Genomic DNA, 24,561 nt, shown 5'->3' with positions numbered 1-24,561 from the left:
AATGACATTCGGAATGTTAAGGCTAAAATCCTACAGGGGATTTCATTTCAAGAGAGGGAATTCTTTTCGAGGGGGGTGGTTCCTGTTTTTTTTTGTCATTTATCCCTTTCATTTATTTATGTATCTCCTTTTAATGCCCTGATATTTTCATAAGCATGCTTTGGATATATTTGCCAAGTTGGCTAAACATTTTTGGAAATAGGTTGAATGTAGGAACTAAGTAAGTGGCCAAGGAAATCCACCTCCCCACTCCCTTGTTTTTGAGTATGTGGGTGGGTAGTGATTATTTGGTTAAATGTTTAAATTTTGAATTGGAATGTAATAGCGGCCTCACATTTCCGTGTAGTGAGGTGTTTAAAGATGCTGTAATTGAGAAGGCTAGACTGAGGCTGTGGTCAGGGTCATCCTAATAGTATGACCTGGAGGCTGCTGACTCAGTCACATGCTAGGCTCAGTCACACCTTAGAAGCCGAACTGGACTGAACTGGTTTGAATCTAGGAGGAGGCCCTTTAGGGCTTGAAGTGTTTTCATGGGAAGCTGGATTAGTGTTGGGTAGGTGTGTCTTTTTTGCTTAGTCCTCAGGCTGTAGAATCTGATATGAGAGAGAGAGAGAGAGAGATGCACGCAGTTATGGGCTCTGGTTTGTTAACACAGGAAATCATTAATTTTTTTAAAGTCACTGGCATTTCAGTTTGGGAGATGAGGTTAAATTGTTTTTTGAACATATCAAGCAAACTTAAAAGTGATGGAATTTTCTGGCAAAATAGTTGGACTGTTCTTTGCGCTATATACCATTTACCCTCTGTGATGCCTTTCGGACATATTTCCCGACAGGTCTAACTCCCATTCACTTTTCTTCTGTTCTCCTTTATTTCACCTCTTGATTCATGAAATTGTTTCTGAGAGCTGCTACAACATGCTGACGCTGATGACCCGTGTTTCCCTGTGTTCGTTGTGTAAGCTGCTGTTCTAAACATGTGTCGTGGCAGATTTGAGAAAGCTGTGATCCTATAAGCAGTGAGAGCACCAGCAATGGGCGCTGCATCTCTAAAACACTTGGCAGAGGGCCAGAGTCTTGGGAAGTGTTGTGGTTAACTTTAGTTTCCCTTCCTCCCCACGTACTGCTGTGGCCCTGTCAAAGGTAGGCACCGACTGTAAAGCTCAAGCCAGTGTGTGCTTGAAGACCCTCCCTGCTTTGAGACACAACAGTGTTCTCTCTCTCTTTTTTTTTTAATATGTATTTATTTTTATTGTAAAGTTTGATATACAGACATGTGGAGAGACAGAGGAAAAGATCTTCCCATCCCTTGATTGACTCCCAAAGCAGCCCCAATGGCTGGAGCTGTGCTGATCCGAAGCCAGGAGCTAGGAGCCTCTTTCAGGTCTCCCACGTGGGTACAGGGTCCCAAGGCTTTGGGCTGTCCTCAACTGCTTTCCCAGGCCACAAGCAGGGAGTTGGATGCTAAGTGGAACCACTGGGATTAGAACCGACGCCCTATGGTTTCCTCGTGCATGCAAGGCGAGGACTGCTGGGCTATTGCACCGGGCCCCAGTGCTGTCCTCTTAAGCTTGGCTTCACCCTTCTCTTGCCTTTCTTTCACATTACAGAAGCTGGAATGTCTATAATTTTTGGATAGGCTCATCTGTTTGGTATTTCTTTTATTTTGGCTTGTTTATACACTCATATTTGTAGATATGAAGCCTTTCAAAATTTTATTTACTCCTAAAGTAAAAATAAGTTGATTCCTTGCTTAAACCCCTGCCCCAATTGAGAGAGGCCAAAGCTAGTTGCCTCCTTGGAGTTCTTGGCTTTGTTTTGTTTTGTTTTGTTTTTTTTTCAACAAAATGGGTCCAAATATGAACACATAGGAATGTCTGCACCACTTATGTAACTGTACATGGTTCCTCTCCGTGCACATATGTGTTTGCTGAAGGAAAAGAGGTGGACCACATTACTGTCTTTTTCTCTCTTTTTTTCTTTTGGCAGGATAGGGGTTGGAGGTGGCAGATGTGGTGCTCTTTGCACCAACAAGAGCAGTAAGAGTATGCCAAGTCTGAACATGATTTAATCCAATCATCTTCAGGAATTTGTTGTGGCGATCTCCCTGTTATCGTAGGATAAGTGAGGCATATGGAATCCCTTTTCTTCTGTGTGATTTCTCAAAGAACTGGCCTAACTGCCATTTCATGCAGTGGTATGAGTAATGTCTCACAGGACAGAGATGGTTCTAAAACTAATCTCTGGGTAAAAGGAGTGTGGGCTTTTTTTGTTGTGTTTTTAAAACACAGATCACCTTTCAGCTGCATGCATGTTGCTCAGTATATCCCCTGTGTACAGCCATGCCAGAGCCTGCATGAGCACAGCTGCTGCCTTGTCTGTGCTTGTCCCCGAGCTGAGAGGCACACTGGAGAGTCACACTTCAGGCTTGGTTTCGCTGGAACTTTATTATCACTCGCCGCCAGCAGATCTGACAACCACCTTTTCTGTCCACATTATTATCTCGCTTCTCCATCACATCATTTTCTTCAAACAAGCTTTTCCTTACTATGAGAGATGATCTCCATCCTACTCTTGGAAGTTGAAGCCAGCAAGTGGAAAGTTTCTGCTGCCAAAGATACAAAGCTAGCCTTCTGTGCATCTCTGCCGGCTGTTTGGCCACCCCTGGTCAGTGCTGGAGGTTCCCTGGGCCCGTCCAAGGCTGTGCCCACCTTCAGCGCTGTGGATCTCGTTCCAGCCTTTGGCTGAGGGACAGCTTTCCTCCCATATGTTCACATTTTTGCTTTGATGGCTTTTTCTCATTGAATCTTAAGCATTCTTAATCCCTCTTAATAAAACAGCAACAAAAGCACTCCTCCTCTGTGTGTGTGTGTGTGTGTGTGTGTGTGTGTGTGTGTGTGTTTTCCAGCCGTTTCCTTCTTTGGGAGATTCCTCAACATTTTTGTTTCTGCACATCATCTTAATCCCTAGACCACCTAATCTGCCTTCTATGTCCATAATCCAACAAAACACTGTTATGGTCAAGAGGGAGTCTAGCCCCATGGCTTTAGTCTTCCTCATCTCATTGCCTTTTTGGTTTTTTTTTTTTTAAGATTTATTTATTTTTAATTGGAAAGTCAGATATACAGACAGATGGAGAGACGGAGGGGAAGATCTTCTGTCTGTTGATTCACTCCCCAAGTGGCCGCAGTGGCCGGAGTTGTGCCCATCAGAAACCCGGAGTGCAGAGCTCCTTCTTGGTCTCCCATGTCAGTGCAGGGTCCCAAGGCTTTGGGCCATCCTCGACTGCTTTCCCGGGTCACAAGCAGGGAGCTGGATGGGAAGTGGGGCCACCAGACTTAGAACTGACATCTGTATGGGATCCCGGTGTATGCAAGGTGAGTACTTTAGCCACCAGGCTACCACGCTTGTCCCTCATTGCCTTTTGTTTTCTTCTTGCAATACTCCTTCCTTTGACTTTTGTAACGTTGTCGTGTGATTCTCCTTTCATTTCTTGGGCTGCTCTGATATCCCTCAGTTCCCTTTCAGACTCAGCCTCTTTCACAAAGTAGGTGAATGTTAGGATTTTTTCAATGTTGTGTGTTTCACCTTTTCTCTATGTGTTGTCTCCCATCCATGCCTTTATCCTTAAGTTACAAAAGCCGATGTTGCAAAAGTAAGTTGTGGGGCTGGCACGCTGATGTAGCAGGCCAATGTTTTGCCAGCATCCTGTATGGGTGCTGATTTGTGTCCCCGCTACCGCACTTCTCTGCTCTCTGCTTTTGGCCTGGGAAAGCATCAAAGAACAGCTCAAGTCCTTGGTTCCTGTATCTATGTGGGAGACCTGGAAGAAGCTCCTGGCTCTCAGTTAGTTCAGCTCTGGCTATTGTGGCCATTTAGGCAGTGAACCAACAGGTAAAAGATGTTTCTGTTCTTCCTTCTCTCTGTAAATCTGCTTTGAAAATAAATTTTGTTAATAAAAAAATGCTATGGATTTACCTTCTTCTGACCTCTCCATTTTCCTCTACTTCAGCACATTTTCTGAAGGACATCAGGGTCTCCTACGTAGGTTCTGTAGGAGTACTTGGACCACTTAGAATTTCTGTTCCATTTAACCCCAAATCTGATCATTTAATCTCTTATAATGCACCTGCATGGCTTTCCATAGTTCTTAGAAAATATTCAACATCCTTTGAGTACTTCACAGGGCTCACTGACATCTTGGCACCTTGAGCCCAGCTGGCCTCACATCTCACCATGCTGTGCCTGGCTGCTAACTCCTCACCTGCTCTGGACTCCTCGTGGTCAGGTTTCCTCCCACCCCGGCACTCATCATGCGTGTTTTCTCTTCCACCTGGAACTCACACCACGTTTCCTCCCTGTTTACTCTCAATTTAGAGTTCTGATTTCTCAATTTATATAATGTTTATCTTCTCAGTGCCTCACTGCCTGGAGCATGGTAGATGCTTATTAAGTATTCAGCGAATGAATAAACTTGTTAGTTGACTAGAAAGCACTGTTTTTAAATAGCATACCAAAACATCAAGTTGTGCCACTTCTGTTTCCTTTACACTGCTTCATGAGCAGAGATTTCCTAATAACATATGTATTTTGTTATTTATACTTAGTTTAATGAGAAATTTTACACTAACCCACTTGAGATCTTGGTCAAACCAACTGGATTCTTCAAACTTGTATCAACAGCATCTGATAAAACCGTTCCTACCATACCCCAACACATTCTTAGGTGTTCCCCAGGGATACACTAATAGGAATTCTGAAAGTGGAATTTTGTTCAACTTTTGTAATTCCTGATTTTCATTTTTCAAAGAAGGAACTAACGTACAGTTTATAGAATGGGATGGGTGTCTGAAGTCTGAATGTCTGAAGTCAAAGCTGAACCAAAGCTTTGTCTTTTTTTTTTATTATTACTTTTCTGCCTCCATTTTACTCAGCTATTTAACATATACTGTCATCTCACTCATTTTGAGTGTGTAGATAATAGGCATGTAATTAATAGCTGATAGGCATTGGTTAATACCCTCCGTGTGTAGCCATTACCACCATGCATCTCTAGGCACGTTTCTCTGTGCCTAACTGAAACTCGGTACTCAGCACTGTACCCTCGTTCCCCTCTCTTCCTGACACTTGGCACACACAAGTCTCCTTCATGTCTTTTCTTTTTATTTTTTATTGATAAAGGGAATTGTTGCCCAGTTTCCTTTCAGATATTTCAAATAACAAAGCTTAATTGTTAAAAAAAAATTATACTTACAGGAAAAGCCACTGTTATCTAGACTTAATGTTTTCTAGCATATTCTGGAGTTTGGCTCCAGCACTAATTATCCTCATCCCAAACACTGAATGTGTTGTTTTTCCCCCTTGATCTAAACAAGAAAAAGCAGCACTGAAAAAGAGTTAAAAGGAGTTCTGTCTCCCTAGTGAGTGCTAAGACAGTAGGCGGGTCTGTGCCTGCGTGTGCTATGTGTTTGTGTCATTACATAGTTCTCTGAGTATTGTGAATTGTCTGCCAGTTTTCAGAGAACATTAAGGAACTATGAAAGAGGAGGGACTCTAATGCAAATTAGTTCTCAGTTACAACTACTAAGAAACTACTTGTTGTGGAGGAGAAACTTGCCAAATTACATATAATCATTCTTTCTCTGAATTCTTACTCTGGATTATTGCCCTACAACTATTGCAAGTATGGGAAACATAGTTTAGTGTTTATTGATGAATATTGTGTTGATAACAATCTGGAACTTCATCTCATTTCTTATCACTTGTTTCTAAGCATGTCAACACATACACACACACTCACACACACTTTCTTGTGTTGCCTCAACAGTGTTATCCTAGTTATTATTTTTTTTCTGGAAGCACAGAGTGTACTTCAAAAAATGTAATTTTCTGAATATTTCCGTGTGTGTGTGTGTGTGTGTGTGTGTGTGTGTGTGTGTGTGTGTGTGTGAGTGAAAGAGAGACCACATCCACTGCTCCAGTGCCCAGATTCCCACATGCCCTCGTTGGAGCTGAGAATTTAAGCTTGGCTTCTCACTTGGGTGGCAGGGATTTGACTACTTGAGCCATGGCTGTTGCTTCCTGTGGTAGCAGAAAATTGGAATCTGGGACTGAAACCAAGAACTTGAATGTAGGACATGAACACCCTTGCTGGCATGTTAACTACCAGCCCAAATACCTGTTCCTATTTCCTCTATTTTGCATTTTTAATCTTCATATCAGATATAAATCCCGTTTATAATGTCAAAGCAATGCAGCAAAGACTCCTGGCTTTATGCTTAGACCTGGGTTTAAATCCTAAGCACTGCTTAACGGATTTGTGTCCTCATTCAAGTTGTGTGACTTTCTTATTTAGTTTCTTCACCTGTAGATTCATGATAATAACACAGCTCACTGCTTAGGGTTACTGAGATGATTGAGTGATAGAAGGTGTTTAAATACCATAGTGCATCGCTTGCCACTTACCGGGAATCAGTCTTCAGTAGTGCTTGTTACGGTTTTGTTACCATTAGTAGTTTTGAAACATTCCAACTGGTAACTTCACTGGAAGCCTGACATGAAGAAACTTAAGAATCTAAGAATGGAGGGGGATCTTGGAAGCTGTCATCTATGCTTTTCAAAGCTTTATGTCACCCTTGGTTGTTTTTACTCTGTGCCTATTCTCCAAATTGTTTCTGGCACAGAAAAGAGGAAACTTTAAAAGAAAGTGTGCTTATTGAGGAAATGGACAAGCAATAGCTTTGTAATCTGTTCTGTGTGGGCTTCGAGATCCTAGCTAGAAACCATAGATGGTGGTCTTGTTTGGGAAGTGAAAAGGAACAAACCTGTAATGGAAAATACATCCAAGAATTTGAGTGACTGATACCTGCCACTCCTCACAGCTCATTTGATCCTCTGTTATTCATTTTGTAAAGATTTATTTATTTTTATAGGAAAGGCGGATATACAGAGAGGAGGAGAGAAAGAGAGGAAGATCTTCCGTCTGATGGTTCACTCCTCAAGTGAGCACAATGGCTGGAGCTGAGCTGATAGGAATCCAGAAGCCTATTCTGAGTCTCTCAAGCGGGTACAAAGTTCCAAGGCTTTGGTTCATCCTGGACTGTTTTCCCAGGCCACAAGCAGGAAGCTGGATGGGAAGTGGAGCAGCCAGGATTAGAACCAGTGCCCATATGGGATCCTGGCGCATTCAACATGAGGACTTTAACTGCTATGCTATCACTCTGGGCCCTCTGTTATTCATTCTTTGAAAGATCATACGTTAGACATCGTGTTAGATATCCAGGCTGTAAACATGCATAAAACATGCATGTTTATGCATAAAACATGCATAAAATGCATGTACCTGTGGAAGTGCTTGATGCACTGTGAGAAACAAAACAAATTCCTAGTTATGATAAGATGTGGTTGATGATTATTTTTGCGTGGAAGATGGGCTCTACCCCTCCATCCACGAGAAGCATTGAAGGGGACATTTCTCAAACGTGGTATTGCTAAAATCTGTTTTTTATCCATATCAGTAGGTGTTCGGTGCCAGTCAACCTAACAAACACTAAGAATTTAAAGTGCTAAATTTTTTAACATTAAGAAGAAATAACAGGGCCTGGCGGCGTGGCCTAGCGGCTAAAGTCCTCGCCTTGAACGCCCCGGGATCCCATATGGTCGCCAGTTCTAATCCCGGTAGCTCCACTTCCCATCCAGCTCCCTGCTTGTGGCCTGGGAAGTAGTCGAGGATAGCCCAAAGGTTTGGGACCCTGTACCCGTATGGGAGACCCGGAAGAGGTTCCTGGTTCCTGGCTTCGGATCGGCACAGTACCAGCTGTTGTCCTCACTTGGGGAGTGAATGATTGGATGGAAGATCTTCCTCTCTGTCTTTCCTTCTCTCTGTATCTCTGCCTTTGTAATAAAAATAAATAAATCTTAAAAAAAAATGACAAAACCAAAAACCTGGTTTAGACTGTGATGCCTTTTTCATTCACTGTGATTTTGAGTCAAGATTTAGTAATCTTATGTTAATATTAACATGCTCTTTTCTCAGGTAACCTTTTAATCTCCTTTTTCCCCCTCAATTAAATCTATTCATTATCTCTTCTGGTATATTTTATTTAGAATGCTTTCTTTCCAAGTATTTGGCTTTGTTACTTTGTTTCTTTCTTTCTTATTATTATTATTTTAACATTTGTAGTAGAATGTAGTGGTTTGGGTTTTTTGGCATGGTGTAATGTGCAAGTTTTAGGTAGTCTAAGTGCCAGCCTGTAAATACTTAATCATTTCCCCATGGGATCCTATCTGCTTCTCATGTGAGCTGTTGTATTTGGGGGTGTCTAGTCCAAAGAGATCTCTCAGATGATTTTGGTGTCCTCTTAGCTTTGGTGTCTGCCCGTGTACAGGGTGGTATCTTCATACTGTGTATCTGTATTTATATGTGTCTGTGGATATACCCACATCTATATGTATCTGTGTGTGTGGAAGAAAGCCTCATTTAAGATGAGTGTTCCATCATCCCCAGAAGGTTTTACTTTCATCCCAAGTTGTTGTGTATTTTGTAGAAATAGCCATTTCTAAAATCTGCTCTATATTTTTACAGTGAATTAAAGACATTAAGCTTGTGTACAAATAGTATGTATGTACTTTTTTTCTTTCCTTTTAAAAATTATTTTTATTGGAAAGGCAGACCAACAGAGAGGCAAAAAGATTCTCCATCTGCTGGTTCACTTCCAAAGAGGCCGTAGCGCCCAGGCCAGAGCTGAGCTGATCTGAAGCCAGGAGCTGGGCACCTCTGTTAGGCCTCTGCTGTGGGTATTGAGCCACCAAGGCTTTGTGCCATCCTCCATTGCCCTCCCATGGCCACAAGCAGGGAGCTAGATGGGAAGTGGAAAAGCTGGGATATAAGCCCCAGGCCCACATGAGATCCTGGCACTTGAAGGAGGAGAGCCAGCCAGTTGAGCCATTGCACCAGGTCCCCTTTTTAATGTCACTTTCTACATCATGTTATGGCCTTCTCTATTTTTAAAAATCATTTACTATGTTTTATTGTGATACTTTTTAAAAATGTTTGGGAGGCCATTTTTTCTTATTTATATTATAAAAGGTGTAGTGCTTCACAAAGTAAAGAGTTTAATAGAAAACAAAAAATACAAGAGATCAGCAGGGACACAAGCCAGAGTCATGACTCTCTCTGCATTTTATACTTCTAATTTAGAATTTATGTTATCTTCTTGTATTTTGTTTTTTGTGAACTGCATTGGACTGATTATGAAATAATAAATATAAATACATTTTCAAAAGTTATAATCCAAGATGATTGAGTCACTTCAAAAAGTTTACATCATAATTAACAAATAAAGAGTTAGAATGGTCTTTTTTTCCATAAAAAAGAGGAGACCTTCCTTAGATGGTGGAAGATTACATTATATGATTTAAAAAGATTTCCATAAAATAAAGAAATTAGAGTAAATGGCTACTGCTTTCTCTACTTAGAACATAGACTACTGTGCCTTAGGTTAATCAAAACTAAGGTGGAAACAAAATTCCTTGCTTGTATTCCACATAAAGATGTTACAGCAGAATGAGTCTTTGAGAGTGAGAAAAAATGATCTGCATGTGAGTATCTGAAATTTTAAGGGTTATATGTTATCCCAGTGAGACGGAAGCAAAACAAGCACGGGACAAGCCCAGGCCTCTTCTGAGTTTTCCAGAAAAGTAGAAAAGTGCAATGGAAGACAGAAAAGGAGCAAGGTTTTCACGGATTTTCAAGCAGTTGCTTTTTCATGATGGTTTACGTTTTCTCTTCCCCTCACCCCCAATTTTTTTGTTGCTGTTGTTTGTTTCATTTACCTACTGAAATAGTTTAATGGAGTAAAATCATTTCACTTTTGTCCCATTAAAGTGTTAACTGTCAGAATAAAAAGGCAACTTTATTCAGGCTCATTGTATTATACAGCTGCTCTTGTGTGGAAATCCACTATGTCATTCTAAAGGAAGTTTTATGTTTTATTCTTGTGCTCAGAAGCCTTGCTTTTTCAGTGACTTGCTTCTTTGTTTCTGAGGTTACTCAGTGTTTGCTTTCTTTGCTAATGGCAGCATTCTCATCCTAACATGCTGCCTCTTGTTCTGAGAGTTGGCAGTCTCCACAAGGCTGGCTTGCATTTCTCTCATATGTGTGAACTTTATGGAAACAAAACAAGTTTTTGATGAGAGAAATTTAGATATTTGTTATTGTCTAGACTGTTAGGCATACCTGGCTGGTACTCTGGAAGCTGGCACATTCTTTTATTCTGCTCTTTCTGAATAGAGTTCTTTCTGTCTTTTCCTCCATTCTTGGCTGTTGGTTTTTGTTCTTGTAATAAATGACCATGTTGGTGGCATGTAAAAAGCATTAGTTTCCTGTTGCTCTCAAAGTCTGTATCTCCATTTCCAAGTAATGCACTCTTTTTAAAAGCTCCATAACCTTATTATTATTATAATTCTTTGCGTGATAAGGTCTGCTTTTTCACTTGACAAAAATGAGTAGAAATTGCTGTTTGGCTTTGATAAGATCAATGATACATTTTCTCAAGCATTTCTCTTGTAAGCAGCCTTCCAAAACTATTATTCAAAATAATAGACATTTCACTACTTCTACTACCTGTGGGATGATCCTTTCTTTCTGTGGTTCCCCAAATGAGTATTTTGAGCAAACCGGAATGCCTGTGGAGATTGTAGTCTTCCATTTTAAGTTGATAAACAAGTTCTTGGTAATACCTGCATGTAGGTATCATTTTTCAAAGACTTTAGTTTCCGTACTTATTTGTACATTTCTTTTAATGCTTTCTTTTTGAGATCAGGTTGCTGACCAGCTCCCAGCCTTGAGTCAGATTGCCAGCTACCTGTTTTCCCAATTTCAGTGCAAGGAGTGTTTGAGGAGTCTTTTCTCAGCTCATGGAGACAGAGCTGGCTTTAAAGTGTCTCTGTGTGTTTGAGTATCACGTACATGTCACAAGTTAGAGATGAAGGCTGGTATTTACTTAGAGGGGTGAGGAAGGGGTAGGAAGAGAGGAAGGGAGGAGGAGGGGGCGGGGAGAGAGAATGAGAGAGAGAGAAGAAAAAGAGTATTTGAGCACACATGTACATATGCATGTTTGTGAGAATGAAAACCAGTGGTTATCATAGCCACTTGCTTATGATTCAAATTAATGGCCCAACTTACTGACCAATTTCTTAGTAGATACTTATTATCTACTGTGTGTATGCATCTTACCAGAAGGCTGACACAAACATTAATTCATATGTGATTATTACTGTCCAGCAGGGTTCCTGGAGAGAAGTGAGATGTATATATGCATATAGCAGTGCACTAATAGGGCCAAAGTGTTAGATTTCCTAAGTGCCACACTGAGTCTACAGGCCAGGAGACAGGGAACCGGGAGATAGAAATGAATGCCTGAAAGATCAGAAAAGGCTCCACAGTGGTGGGGATTTGATCTTTGCTCAGAGGAATGAGTGGAATTATTGAAGCCACTAGTGATTGATATGAAGCGTATCCCAAAGGAGAGGGTGTCATGGATATGGTATAAATTTATAAGATGATGGTTGGATAACAGCATTACTATTGAAATAGTAAAACCTAAGTTAGTTGAATGGGAAAAATATTCCTATTTATTTGGTTGTGAGTCATTTGTAAACTTCGTTTCTAAAAATTTTAGTCTATGAAAGTATTTTTCATGTTGGAAATTTCTGAGAAAGTAGTTAAATGATGAAATCTTTATTTTAGTAGAAGTTTGATGGATTTGCTGAAGTTGTAAATGGATATACATGTTAATGCAATATTAAATTAGCATTTGGGAAAACTTAACACAGTGATTTTTTTTTTTCCCCTAGGCCGGACCTGATAGATATGAATACTGTTGCTGTTCAAAGCAACCTTGCAAACTTAGAGCATGCTTTTTATGTAGCAGAAAAAATTGGTGTGATCCGACTCCTGGACCCTGAGGGTGAGTTGATTTCTTGACTACCGTGGACTGGTGTGCAAGTCTGTTCATAAGCAATTTGTCAGCATCATGAAATCATTAACTTATGTTGCTGCTTTTAGATGTTGATGTCTCCTCACCTGATGAAAAGTCAGTAATAACTTATGTGTCATCTCTCTATGATGCATTTCCTAAAGTCCCTGAAGGTGGTGAAGGCATCAGTGCAAATGTGAGTATTGATGTTTCTTTCCTGTGGCCTGCTGATACAGGAATGACCAGTTCACTGAATTCTCTGCGAGTTAGTGACTCTTTACAGTTCTTTAATGTCAGAGATGCTCAACAGAAGTTATTGTGCTGCTTAATAAACTGTTACTATCAATGTACCTCAGAAAGTTTGCGGGAAAGATGGAGTAAAAAGTTTCTGTTGGTGCAAAAATTTTTGAAAACTCAGTGCATAGTTCTCTTCTAAAATATTTTTGTGAAATGTTTGAAGACTCTTGCTATGCATAAATCTCAAAATGTTTTACACCAATGTAGGCTTGTCACTGAATTCTGTTTTCCACGAACTGGTTGAAATGTGCTCGCAGATGTGTGCTCTGGTTTTAGCCATGATTTCCCCGTGTGGACTGTGCATGTTAACCATGGCATCCTGACTTTACTCATCACTCCCCTGTGTTTTGTCCACCCTTTCCACTCCCACACACCCCTGTCTACTTCCTAGTCATTGCAGAATTGCTCAGGGACTCCCAGGTCACCTGTAGTGACCATTTTGAGGCACATGCAGAATGCTTCCCTCACTCTTATCTCAATTTCTAGCATACACTATTTTAGTTATTTCAATGCTTAATTAAAAATTGATTTTTATTTCACTTAACTGTTTATCTAATGAAATTCTCTTGCCTCCCAATGTAAATAGTAGCTCTTTAGCTATAGGTACATGGAGTACAATCTTTAAGGATAATTAACAGTCATCGAAAACTTAATGAATGTAGCACTTGGCAGCTTTCCAGTCTCCTCTGTTTGTAAGGAGTTTAACATTTATGTGAGTGATCCCACCATCGACATTCTCTGTAGTTTTCATTCATTTCTACCTAGTTTTCTATGTGGTATGAAACTCTTTTGAGATTAAAATACACAAGGGACCTAGTTCTAAAATGGTTGACAGAGAAGATCTCTAAGCTGGTTTATGCAAGCTGCTCCTCCCTTTTTTTCAGTCTTGGCAAGCCCCACAAACTGATTAAGGCATTTTTTTCTTTTCCTGCTACACTTGAAAACAGCTTCAGAAGCCTCCTGAACAAGTGCCCCTGGCAGCCACTATCTTTGCATCAGAACTGGCACTCATTAGGCTGGTGTCAGTGGCTAAATGAAGCATGATGTTAGAGCTGTTTATGTGGAAAGGATTGGGCCTGGATGGAAAGAAAGCATTTAACTGGTTCTTTGAAGCTTGAAGTTGTGCAAACTCCACACAATGATTTTTAACTAAATTGTGTTAAGTGCAAATATTATTATCTATAGGCAGGAACCTTTTGTGCTGTTTTATTCATTTAGGATGTTGAAGTCAAATGGATTGAATACCAGAATATGGTGAACTACCTCATCCAGTGGATTAGACACCATGTGACCACAATGTCTGAGAGAACATTTCCGAATAATCCTGTAGAACTAAAGGTCAGTGTCACTGTAGACGTAGGACTCATTGGATTGTAAGCTTTTAAGTCATACTTTAGTAATTCCATAATTTCAGAGTATCCAAGAAAGTTTTCCTTGGCAAAATAGAAGCAGTTAGAATTGGAGGTAAACATTAAGACATGACAGCAACAATGTTAAGTATATAGACCTTAGGCTTTGATTTGTTAAGATTTGAAAGCTTTAATGTGAGGCTCTTTGGGATTGACACAGCCAAGTCAGTTTGGTGCATGCCAAATCCTTGGAACCCATCATATGGCTGGGGGAAGAGGGGCTTGGGAAAGCCCACCCATGTGTGACCGTGGTGGGGAGTGTGCCTGTGTTTGAATCCTATTAGCAACTGCCTCCAAGCCTTCTTTATATAGAAAGAGAAGAACGTTTCACTATGAATTTGAAAATACTACATGACTCCCAGTGTGAGTAAGTTCATAGGTCAGGGAAATATTTGCTCATACTGAAAAGCTGTGATCAAGAACTTTGAGATGGGGGTTGGGCAGCATAACACAGCAGGTTATGGCAGCAGTGGCATATCATATAGGCACCAGATCACGTCCCTGTTGCTCCACTTTCCATCTAGCTTACTACTTATGGCCTCGGAAAGGAGCAGAGAATAGCCCAAAGCCTTGGGCTCCTGCACCAACATGGGAAAACCTGCAGAAAGCTCCAGGCTCCGATCTTCAGACCAGCCTAGCTCTTTCCATTTTGGCCATTTGGGAAGTGAATCAGAAGATCAAAGATTTTTTTTCTCTCTTCTTCCCTCTATAATTCTGCCTTTCAAATCAAAATAAATCTAAAATTTTTTATTGTGATAAGGATATTTTAGAACTACATAAAACATTTTAGATATGTGAACTTTCAAAGATTAGATTGGCTCGTTTTATAGTTTGGATTTATAGTAGAAAGCAATTTAATGTATTTTGGGAAACTGATGAATATTGACTGGAAAGTCTTAATTCCTTGATTTGTTAGCTTTGTTTTCTGATTAAACTGGAGTTTCAAAACCTGTAGTAGTCCAGGGTGTGCCTTTGTAGAAATGACTCCCTGTGTTCACAGAACATCTGGGGAACAGCTCTTCCTTACATTGCTCTGGGAGAGCTTGTCCTTGGCATACATTCCTTGGCTTCTAAGGACATAATACTTTTTCCCCCAAGTGCTCTAACACTGTTTGTATGTGGATGTGAGCTTTTCTAGTGAGGGAAGACTTCTCCCTTCTGCTTCCACGAGAATGGCACAACAAAGAGCATTGAGCGCACAGTAATGTTGCAGGCTTACACAGTTTAATGTTCCAAATATGCGTTTTGACTTTGAATCCACTTTAGGATTTCACGTTCAGACGCACTTGTGTTCAGATACATTCTGATTGTGTAATTGCAGTGTCCTCTGATCAGTGAAGATTCTTAATGGTATGGAAGTTTGACCACACAGGTTACTTCCTGGTGCCTCGAGTGAGACGAGAAAAAAGGACATCATAAGAAAATGCCAAGCAATTATGCTAGCCAAATGTTAAATGGAATCCTTCCTAAATGTGTCTGCTTGAAAATTTATAGGCTCTTGTAAATGAATTAGGAAGAAATAATTAGTATATGCTTATTAAACGTGGAGACTTTCATCTACATAATTTTATGAGGATACTTTTAAATATAACAAATTATACTTAAGAGGCCATTAAATTAATCTCTACAAACTAGATGATAATTTAATTATATAATTAAAACTTGTGTGATCGGCAAATGTAATTTATCTTCATTTATTGTTTTCATTGTCCAGTGGACACTGGAATAAAATTTTAGACCTATCTGTCTGCTAAGAATTTTATTTTTAGGGATAAAATCATGAAATAGAAGAGAACTACTTTTATCTCATCCCTCTATGGAAGTTACATTAAACTCTGTCTTTAAGAACTTAAATGTTAGTGCAGCCTTTAGATAATGTACATTTTGAAGCCTGTGCTGCCTTGTTTATATAATGAAGATTTTTAGTGGAGCCATGGTAGATACTAATTTGTTTATTGTCTAGATTTCCAGAAATATATCGCATCATGGCCTACATTAGTCATCATATTACACTAGCATCAGATCCTAAATCATGCGGGTCACCAGTTGACTGGGAGTTGGCCATGTCCATAAGTGTCAGCTTTATAAAGGAATTTCACCAAATCCACATGACCGAATTGCAAGCATTGGAGATCGCAACAGAATGAGACAAGAAAAACGAGGTTTTGAAGTAGATGGCTAATTTATTTTCCTTTTCATTTCAGGCACTTTATAACCAGTATTTACAGTTTAAAGAGACAGAAATTCCACCAAAGGAAACAGAAAAATCAAAAATTAAGCGGCTTTATAAACTATTAGAGGTAGGTGAAAAATATCATATGGATTTTCAAGCATGATCTTGGTTACATTATCTTAGGCTTTTTTTTTTTTAACATTGAATACTTTTATGTTCTCAAGATTTGGATAGAATTTGGACGCATCAAGCTTCTTCAAGGTTATCATCCAAATGACATTGAGAAAGAATGGGGGAAACTCATCATCGCCATGCTGGAGCGGGAGAAGGCGCTGCGCCCGGAGGTGGAGAGGTGAGTCAGGGCTGTTGTTTGCCAACAGGGTCAGTGGTGCAGGGGCCTCCTTGTTCTTGGGGAAGGAACTTTTGGCCTTCACAGCCAGGCAGATCCAGAACCAAAATTTGGCGTTCCCATTTCCTTGGCTTTGTGACCCTGGATAAATTACTTAGTCTTTCTTCTCCTGCATTTCCTTATTTTGAGATACTTTTGCCTGGTTGTAAGGGGTGGGGAGGGGCTGGTGATGACTCAACAGGCTAATCCAACATAGGCACCGCTTCCCATCCAGCTCCCTGCTTAGGGCCTGGGAAACCAGAGGAGGTTGACAAAAAGCCTCCCTAAGCAGGAGACCCGGAAGAAGCTTCTTTCTAGCTCCTGGCTAAGATTGCCTCAGCTGTGGGCATTTGGGGAATGAACCAGTAGCTTAAAGGTCTTTCTTTCTATGTCTCCTCTCTCTGTAAATCTACTTTTCAAATAAGAATAATGAATCAGTGAAGTATATAAAGGACCTCGGTGGCTGTGCTAGTGTGAGAAGTCTCACCCTCTGAGAGGGTGTTTTAAACCCAATAATAAGTATCCTGTATGAAATACCCAAGCTGGCCATAAGTCACTGGGGCCCAGCCCCGGAAGCTTGTTAAGTCATTCAATAACAGTTCTGTCCCTTGTTCTACTTTTGGCTATGGTTCTGTCCCTACAGAACAGTGACAACCCAAGCCTAGCTGATCTCTGTAGGACAAAGCACTACATAAATGTCAGTTCTAATTCCCTTTCTGCCACACTTCTACACATGTGTGTATTCCATAAAATCATGATGGACTCTTCAGCATTCTATCTGTGTGGCTGCCCCCAGTTACCCAGGAAGGACACTCAGTGTTCAGGAAATAGTTGCTAGAGGAATGTGTTGCCATTGTAATCTTTCTCTCCCTGCCCACTTGGAGCTAGGAGGGAGCTGTAATCTATGTTCTGTCTCAGCCTTGGGGTCCACGGTGTTGGGCTCTTCCAGCCTACCCTGTCCGTGGCCACACAGGCATTGCTCCCTCCTCCGTGCTCTCAGTGAGGCAGAGTGGCCACACTGGCTGTCTTTCCAGAGCTCTCATGTTGAGGGCGTTCTTCCCTTGGCCAGAATGTCTGTGCCATTTCCCCTGTCTCTCTGATTTTAGCTCTAGTGTTACCTCTCAAGAAACCTGGAGTCCAGACAAGTTTACATATCTTGCTTTTAACTCTGAAATTGTTCCCTTAGAGCACTTGTCTTGATTATAGAATTTTATTTATTTGTTTGAGTAAGCACTACCACTTTCACTGATAGGAGCTCGAAGAATATGTCCCTTGTTGCTAGTGCTTAACATAGTGGTTGGTATGCAAAGAGTGCTCAGTATATTTGTGTATTTGATGCACCACACTTGAATATTAATGGAATATGAAGTAATGAGCTGAAGATGGGCAAGTGAGACTAGCTTGCTAGTCCTTTGTTAAGTTCCTGATGACTGTCATTTAAGCCTATCTCTATAACTGAATCACGAGATCCGCAACAAGCTTAGGTGGAGTTATATCAGAGGAAGAAATTCTGAATGATGGAAAAAAATGAGATGATAAGCTAATCATCTGAACTGCTGGGCAAGAATGCCTGACAAGGGATACAGAGTAGATCTTTAGTCATCAGGGTACTAGCTGCATTTTAAAATAGCAAGGAGTTTCAAAAAGTTATAGAAAAGCCTGAATTTAAGGAAGTTTAACTTGCTGTAAAGATTTCAAAATCCATACGCAGTTGTTTTCATTATCTGCATTTTTCACGAACTTTTGGAACTCTTCGTGTGTGTCATAGTACCGAATGGGTAATTCATGCTGAGAGCATATGGACTCACCGTTTGGAGGCTGAAAACCTGATATCATGTTGCCTGAATCCAGGGAGGGCCTCTGTGTTGCATTACCTATAATGGGCAGAAGGACAAGAGAGCTCGAGATGGTCGAATTGGCTTTTACCCCACAGCAGGACATTAATGAATTCATGAGGGTAGAGCCGTCCTGGCCTACACCCTTCTTAAATGTCTCCCTCTCATCCATGTTGTGTTGGAGATTTAGAGTCCAGCAGGTGGATTTTGGTGGACATTTTCAAGACACTGCAATATCCTAATAAAAGAAAAGCAGTGAGTAGTTAAGGCACAGGAGGTGAGAATTTGTCAGTCTGGATTAGATTACTAGGTAAGCTTGCAAATTGTGTGGTAATGGGCAATTTTGGAATTCTCAAAGTCTCAGTTGCTCCATTTGTGAGCAGAATGTAATGATACCACATTTGGTGGTTATGAGTATAAGATGAGGTAATGTATGTAAAATCATAAATTTATTGGCACATAATGATAGTAAATATTAAATGTTGCCATGATTGTTTTGAGGTATTCCATTTATTCACTCTCTTGGACATGATACTCCTCAATGGCCCTTTTCTTGCTTTGGGAAAGGAAAGATATCTACTGTTGGAATGGAGAACAGTTTGGCCTTGTAGTGTTGGAGGTAGGAAAATTGGTTGGATAAATGCCTTCATTTTTCATGACACAACAAGTTTTTTTTGGCATTAGCTCTGTATTGCACAAAATAGCTGTGTGGAATGGGAATGTATAAAAGACAGATGGGAAAGAGCCCATGTTCTTGTACCACATAATAAACTCCAGAAAGGAAAAACAAGCACAGACAGGTTGAATTTGCAGGAATTGCATTTGGTATTCTGCTTACCACTTTGAATTTTTTTTTACTGATATGTTTATTTTCATTAGAAAGTCAGATTTACAGAGAGAAGAGACAGAAAGATCTTCTGTCTGCTGGTTCACCCCCTAAGTGGCTATAAAGGTCAGAGCTGATCCAATCTGAAGCCAGGAGCTTCTGCTGGAGTTTCCCATGCGGTACAGAGTCCCAAAACTTTGGGTCATCCTTCCCTGCTTTCCCAGGCCACAAGCAGGGAACTAGATGGGAAGTGGAGTAGCAAGGACGTGAACCAGTTCCCATTTGGAGTCCTGGCACGTGTAAAGTGAGGACTTGAACCACTAGGCTACCACGCATGGCCCTACCACTTTGACTTTTAAAAATATAAAGAAACATTAGTAAGTATCACATCATATTAAAAAACGAAAATGAGTATTTTTCCAGTTAATTTAACCTGACAAATGACTTGGTGGTTGCATGAAAGTGTACTGTGTTTCTCATCAAATCTGTGTGTGGAGGGTACCAACTCTTGGCATTGTCAGTACAGACCTGGTCTTTGTGGAAGTCAGACTGTGATTGAACGTTAGTGTGTGTGTGTGTGTTACTGATGATTGACATCGCCAGGATAACTCTGGCTGCCCATACCGGGTGTTCTTTCAGGTATCTGGTTGTTTTTTAGGTGGTTGCAATTGCATGACTCTTAGTGAAACTATTTGGCATATCTTTCCTAGTGACGCCCCAAAAAGCCTGCTTTGTCCGTACTTGTAAGGTTTTAATGCAGGCTACAAAAGGCAAACCTCAGCTAGCAAATGAATGGCTTTAGGCAAGATTCTTTTGAATGGTTATCAGCATATTATTTGCTGTGTGTTGCATATGCATGTTGGAGCATATTTAAGGAGCCTTTAAAGCTGTAACATTCAGCTGCCACTTTGACCGTTAGAACTAGCACTGTTTTCCAAACCTTCTCTATAGTCTACTTCTAATGGTCGAAGAAAGACCGTTTCAGGAATAAAAATGCACAGCAGTAGTTACAGTTACCGTAGCAGTGGCTCTGTGTTTAGTAACACCACCAGCACGCGAACCAGTCTTGATTCAAACGAGAATCTGCTGTCCGTTCAGTGTGGTCCGACCTTGATCAACTCCTGCATTAGCTTTGGCAATGAGTCCCTTGATGGACACAGGTATTGAGTCATGGGAGTGGGCCTGTGCTTGACTTTTGGATGGGCAGTATTTTTTTTTCAGGGATGGCAAACTCTGAGACTGCAGAGGGAAAGGCCATGTTTAATCTCATCTCCTCTTTCAGGCTGGAAATGTTGCAGCAGATTGCCAATCGAGTGCAGCGGGACAGTGCCATCTGTGAGGACAAACTCATCCTCGCTCGAAGTGCTCTGCAGTCTGTAAGTTAACCTGAGCAGCCACCAGGAGTTTGGTGGAAGAGTTGGTGCGGGCTTGGAAGAAAAAAAAAACGTCTTGCATAACATTTGCTTCATTTTTTTGCTTATATGTTCTCTACTGAAAGTTAAAGTTTAGTAAAGATGATGTTTGGTGTTTTCCATCTTATGGGAGAGCGAGCAAAGGAATGTCATGTTTTTGAAGCAAAAAGGAAAAGCAAAGAAAGTCCAGCTAGACTTCTGTGCCAGCATGTGGGATTTTGATGCTTATGGCTGCTTTAAAAACTTGTTTCACAGATTTAACATTGAGTTGTGTTACTATCCAGGATTCTAAAAGACTGGAGTCAGGAGTGCAGTTTCAGAATGAAGCAGAAATTGCCGGGTATATACTTGAATGTGAGAATCTTCTGCACCAGCATGTGATCGATGTACAGATTCTTATGGATGGAAAATATTACCAGGCAGATCAACTGGTACAGAGGTAAGGGTGCAGGTTAATCTTGATTCTGTATTACTATTTTATGAAAATGTTATTTTATATGTTATGTTATTTTCTGTGGTTTGTTTCTTAGCCCTTTTTCTGATGCTGATGTGTTCGCATGAATCCTGGTGGGTTTTCATGTGTCAAGTAGATGTTAGTCCTTCAAAGATCAATACTAGACAACGCTTCATGTTAGCTGATGCTACCCTTATAAAAATACTGCCTCAGCCTCCAGTGTATGCGTTTCAAATCTATGTAATTAAAGTATTCACTTCTGACATTTTGATAAGGGACTACATAAGAAAAGTGTCATTTTCAGTTTTCTGTTTATCCAGTTATAAAAAAACAATGGGTTAAATATACAAAGAAAAATATGTGTGTGTTCAAACCCGTGTCTGAGAGAAGTGTTTGTGGTGCAGAGGGAGCCTTCCAGGCTGTAGTCTCTTCCTGTCTCATCATGTGTAAGGGCCCTCGAACATGCACGTGATTGTTTAGTTTCATCTTTCTTGGTGGGTCCTTCACTTGTATATGTGTCATATGCAACATACAAATACATTGTTAAACATATTTAAAGTAAAATGTGTAAATTATGCTTTGCCTCAGTAAATTCACTTTTTAAAGAACCTACAGTAATTTTAACTGTGGGATGTATATTAATAAAAATAGAAAGAAGCTTTATATTCTTTCTATTTTTAAAAATACTTCTAGCCAGAAGTATTTTTATAATAAAATTTTAGAACTGCCCTAACTCTCAAACAATAGAAGATTGAGCATGCTATAGAATGTAATAGTCATGCTGATGATAAATGTTATTTATAAAGACCAAGAATTCACAAAGTGCTCGTAGCATAGCATTTGGTGACAAAAATCACGAAGTGAACTTTACCAGTGTGATTACAATTTTTTGTTAGTCTTCATTTTGAAAGCTGTTTTAATTGATAGTAGAATTGTTCCTCTTTACGGGGTACTAAGTAGTGATTTTTGTACGTGTGCATACTGATAAATATTCAGGTCAGAGCAAATGTATCTGTCTCCTGAAACAGTTCTCATTTCTTGGTGGATTTTCTGAACCATTTAATACATTACCATTGCCCATAGTTACTCAGCTATGCAATAAAACACCACAAATCTTTATAATTCTTTGTGATGTTGTCCAATTTTATTTTTTATATTAATTATATTTACTTTTGATGATAGTTGATTCGGGTGATAAGGGTCAAGGGCTACAGGAAGGTGGGTAAGATCACCAGTTCCACATTCTCTTCTTTTTCCTTCCTGTATTTGAGGGAAGGTGGGGGGTCAAGCAGAGAAGCCACACCCAGCCTCCCAAACGCCTCTGCACCCTGGGATGAACAGCCCTCCAACAGCACCCCAGGGTCGTATCATGGTACCCACTGCTCAATTTTTTCCCATTGTTCCAGCTCTTACTCTCCCTAGCTTCTGGTAATCACTACTCTGAAGTTCCTTTGAGATCAAGTTTATAGATTCTATACGAGTAACATTGTGTGTTGCTTACCAGGGTCTATATTTTTGAGCAGTTTAGATTTATAAAACAATTGAGTGGAAGGTGCAGAAAGTTCACTGTGTGCTTTATATGTTCCTTTCCTGCTATTATGCATACTATAATAACCAGTGTTTGTACGTTATTATTAACCAGAGTCCCTAGTTCACATGAGGACTCCTCATTGTGACAATTACCCTTTACCTTATCTCTGAATTTTTTCGTTTCAGGGTTGCTAAACTGCGTGATGAAATCATGGCCCTAAGGAACGAATGTTCCTCAGTGTATAGCAAGGGGCGCGCACTGCTGACAACAGAACAGACGAAGCTCAGGATATCAGGAATCACTCAAAGCTTCAACGCAGGATTTGCACCGACCGTGAACCCCTGTCTGAGCTCAGGCCTGACCCAGAGCTTGACACCTTCCTTGACCTCCTCCAGCATGACTTCCGGCCTCTCCTCCGGGATGACGTCCCGCCTCACTCCATCGGTCACTCCTGTTTACACACCTGGTTTCCCATCAGGATTGGCCCCGAACTTCAGTTCTGGGGTAGAGCCAACCTCATTGCAGACGCTGAAACTGATGCAGATCCGAAAACCCCTGCTGAAGTCGTCTTTGCTGGATCAGAATTTAACAGAAGAGGAAGTTAACATGAAATTTGTTCAGGATCTCCTGAATTGGGTTGAGGAGATGCAAGTAAGGAAGGTTTCCTTGCTCTGAATGTTTTGGTCCTCATTGCTATCTGTGTCTCTTCTTTAACCTTCCATTTTGCTGTTTACAGATGCAGCTGGACCGCACGGAGTGGGGCTCAGATTTGCCAAGTGTGGAAAGCCATTTAGAAAATCATAAAAATGTTCACCGAGCTATTGAAGAATTCGAGTCTAGTCTTAAAGAAGCTAAAATCAGTGAGGTATGTCCATTTAAAATTTGTACATATTTCATTTTAATTGGTATTGGTTTTTTCCTTTATGAAAAGGGACTTCCTTAAGATTGCTAACTTTGATGTCTCTTTGTCCTGTACTACAGATTCAAATGACAGCGCCTCTTAAATTAACTTACGCAGAAAAGCTGCACAGACTAGAGAGTCAGTATGCAAAACTCTTGGTAAGTGTGTGTTCTTAAAGCTCCTGTTTTCCCTTGTCTGGCAAAGGCATGATTACTAACAATTCTTATTTTTAAAGAACACCTCTAGAAATCAGGAACGGCACCTTGATACACTCCACAATTTTGTGACTCGTGCAACTAATGAACTTATTTGGCTGAATGAAAAAGAAGAGGAGGAAGTTGCTTATGACTGGAGTGACAGAAATACCCAGATATCTCGGAAAAGAGACTACCACGTGGTCAGTCCCACCTTTGTCCCCACCTGCTGAAGCTGTAGTTCAGGCTTAGATCTTTATCTGACACGCTTCCTAATCCTTTCTTGAAACAGGAATTAATGAGAGAACTTGATCAGAAGGAGGAAAATATTAAATCAGTTCAAGAAATAGCAGAGCAACTACTTCTAGAAAATCACCCAGCCCGGTTAACTATTGAGGTAGGTCAGAAAGTGTGACTGTTGCTTGAATATTGATATGTGCCTATTACCCCTCAGATGTCTTCATTGTTTGTAAATTGAAAAATACCAGCTACATAGCTTTTAATACAAGCCTGACTAAAAAATACTGTTGCTACCCAGACATACTGATTCTTGTCTTTCATTCTCTGGCTCAAAGTGTATCATCTATCACTTTGGATTAAAGGTGCTTAGTCCGAGCCCTGTGGCAGAGATATATCACTGAGAACTTGAAGGGTATATTCTTTACAAGCTTTAGCATTTTGTTTCTCTCTTACTCTGTGACATTGCTTGGTGATGGCATTCTGATTTGCCTCATTGCCCTATTAACCCAGGGGAAATTGCTTCTAATTTATGGAGTTATTGTGAGAATGAAGAGGGGCAATCTATTCTCATGAGTTAGTCCAGTTCTTGATACATACTATGTTCTCAACAAGGACTAGCTGTGAAAACTCTTTCAATAATTTCGTTTATGATCTGGTTTTGTGAGATGTATTGGCACAGCATTCTGGTGGTCTCACAGTATGGAGGAGACGTTTCAGATACGGAAGTATTTGAATTGATGCAGGTTAGTTGGATTGCTCCTCCAGTTTGGCAGTGGAGATGATTTTCAGACCGACCCACAATGAAGAGTGTTGACTGTGTGGATATGGAGGTGGATGGTGTGAGGGGGCAGTGAGCATCCCACACAGGCAGATGGGTGTGGAAATTGCCAGAGCACAAAAGGTAACATATCCAGGCTCATGGCT

The 24,561-nt window shown here is 40.5% G+C and overlaps 1 protein-coding gene across 10 annotated transcripts in view; it reads left to right on the top strand.

Annotated features, from left to right (window-relative positions):
* DST (dystonin) overlaps positions 1-24,561 on the top strand; it is a 425,915-nt gene that overhangs the window by 236,504 nt on the left and 164,850 nt on the right. For 8 of the 10 annotated variants that reach the window (XM_040983580.1, XM_040983578.1, XM_040983576.1 and 5 more), the window contains 12 exons: positions 11,856-11,968; positions 12,067-12,173; positions 13,493-13,612; positions 15,888-15,983; positions 16,081-16,208; positions 20,188-20,281; positions 20,602-20,756; positions 22,488-22,953; positions 23,039-23,167; positions 23,284-23,361; positions 23,439-23,600; positions 23,690-23,794. In XM_040983580.1, the coding sequence (XP_040839514.1) occupies positions 11,856-11,968; positions 12,067-12,173; positions 13,493-13,612; positions 15,888-15,983; positions 16,081-16,208; positions 20,188-20,281; positions 20,602-20,756; positions 22,488-22,953; positions 23,039-23,167; positions 23,284-23,361; positions 23,439-23,600; positions 23,690-23,794 (1,753 nt within the window). Of the gene's footprint in view, positions 1-11,855; positions 11,969-12,066; positions 12,174-13,492; positions 13,613-15,887; positions 15,984-16,080; positions 16,209-19,750; positions 20,066-20,187; positions 20,282-20,601; positions 20,757-22,487; positions 22,954-23,038; positions 23,168-23,283; positions 23,362-23,438; positions 23,601-23,689; positions 23,795-24,561 lie in introns of those variants that run through there. The other 2 variants (XM_040983584.1, XM_040983586.1) reach the window with 1 other exon arrangement.

The sequence above is a fragment of the Ochotona curzoniae genome, unplaced genomic scaffold (genome assembly GCF_017591425.1).
Source record: "Ochotona curzoniae isolate NIBS_2020 unplaced genomic scaffold, NIBS_Ocur_1.0 contig_3819, whole genome shotgun sequence".
NCBI lineage: Eukaryota > Metazoa > Chordata > Mammalia > Lagomorpha > Ochotonidae > Ochotona > Ochotona curzoniae.
Note: the sequence above shows the minus strand (reverse complement) of the source record. Positions and strands in the feature narration are given on the sequence as shown.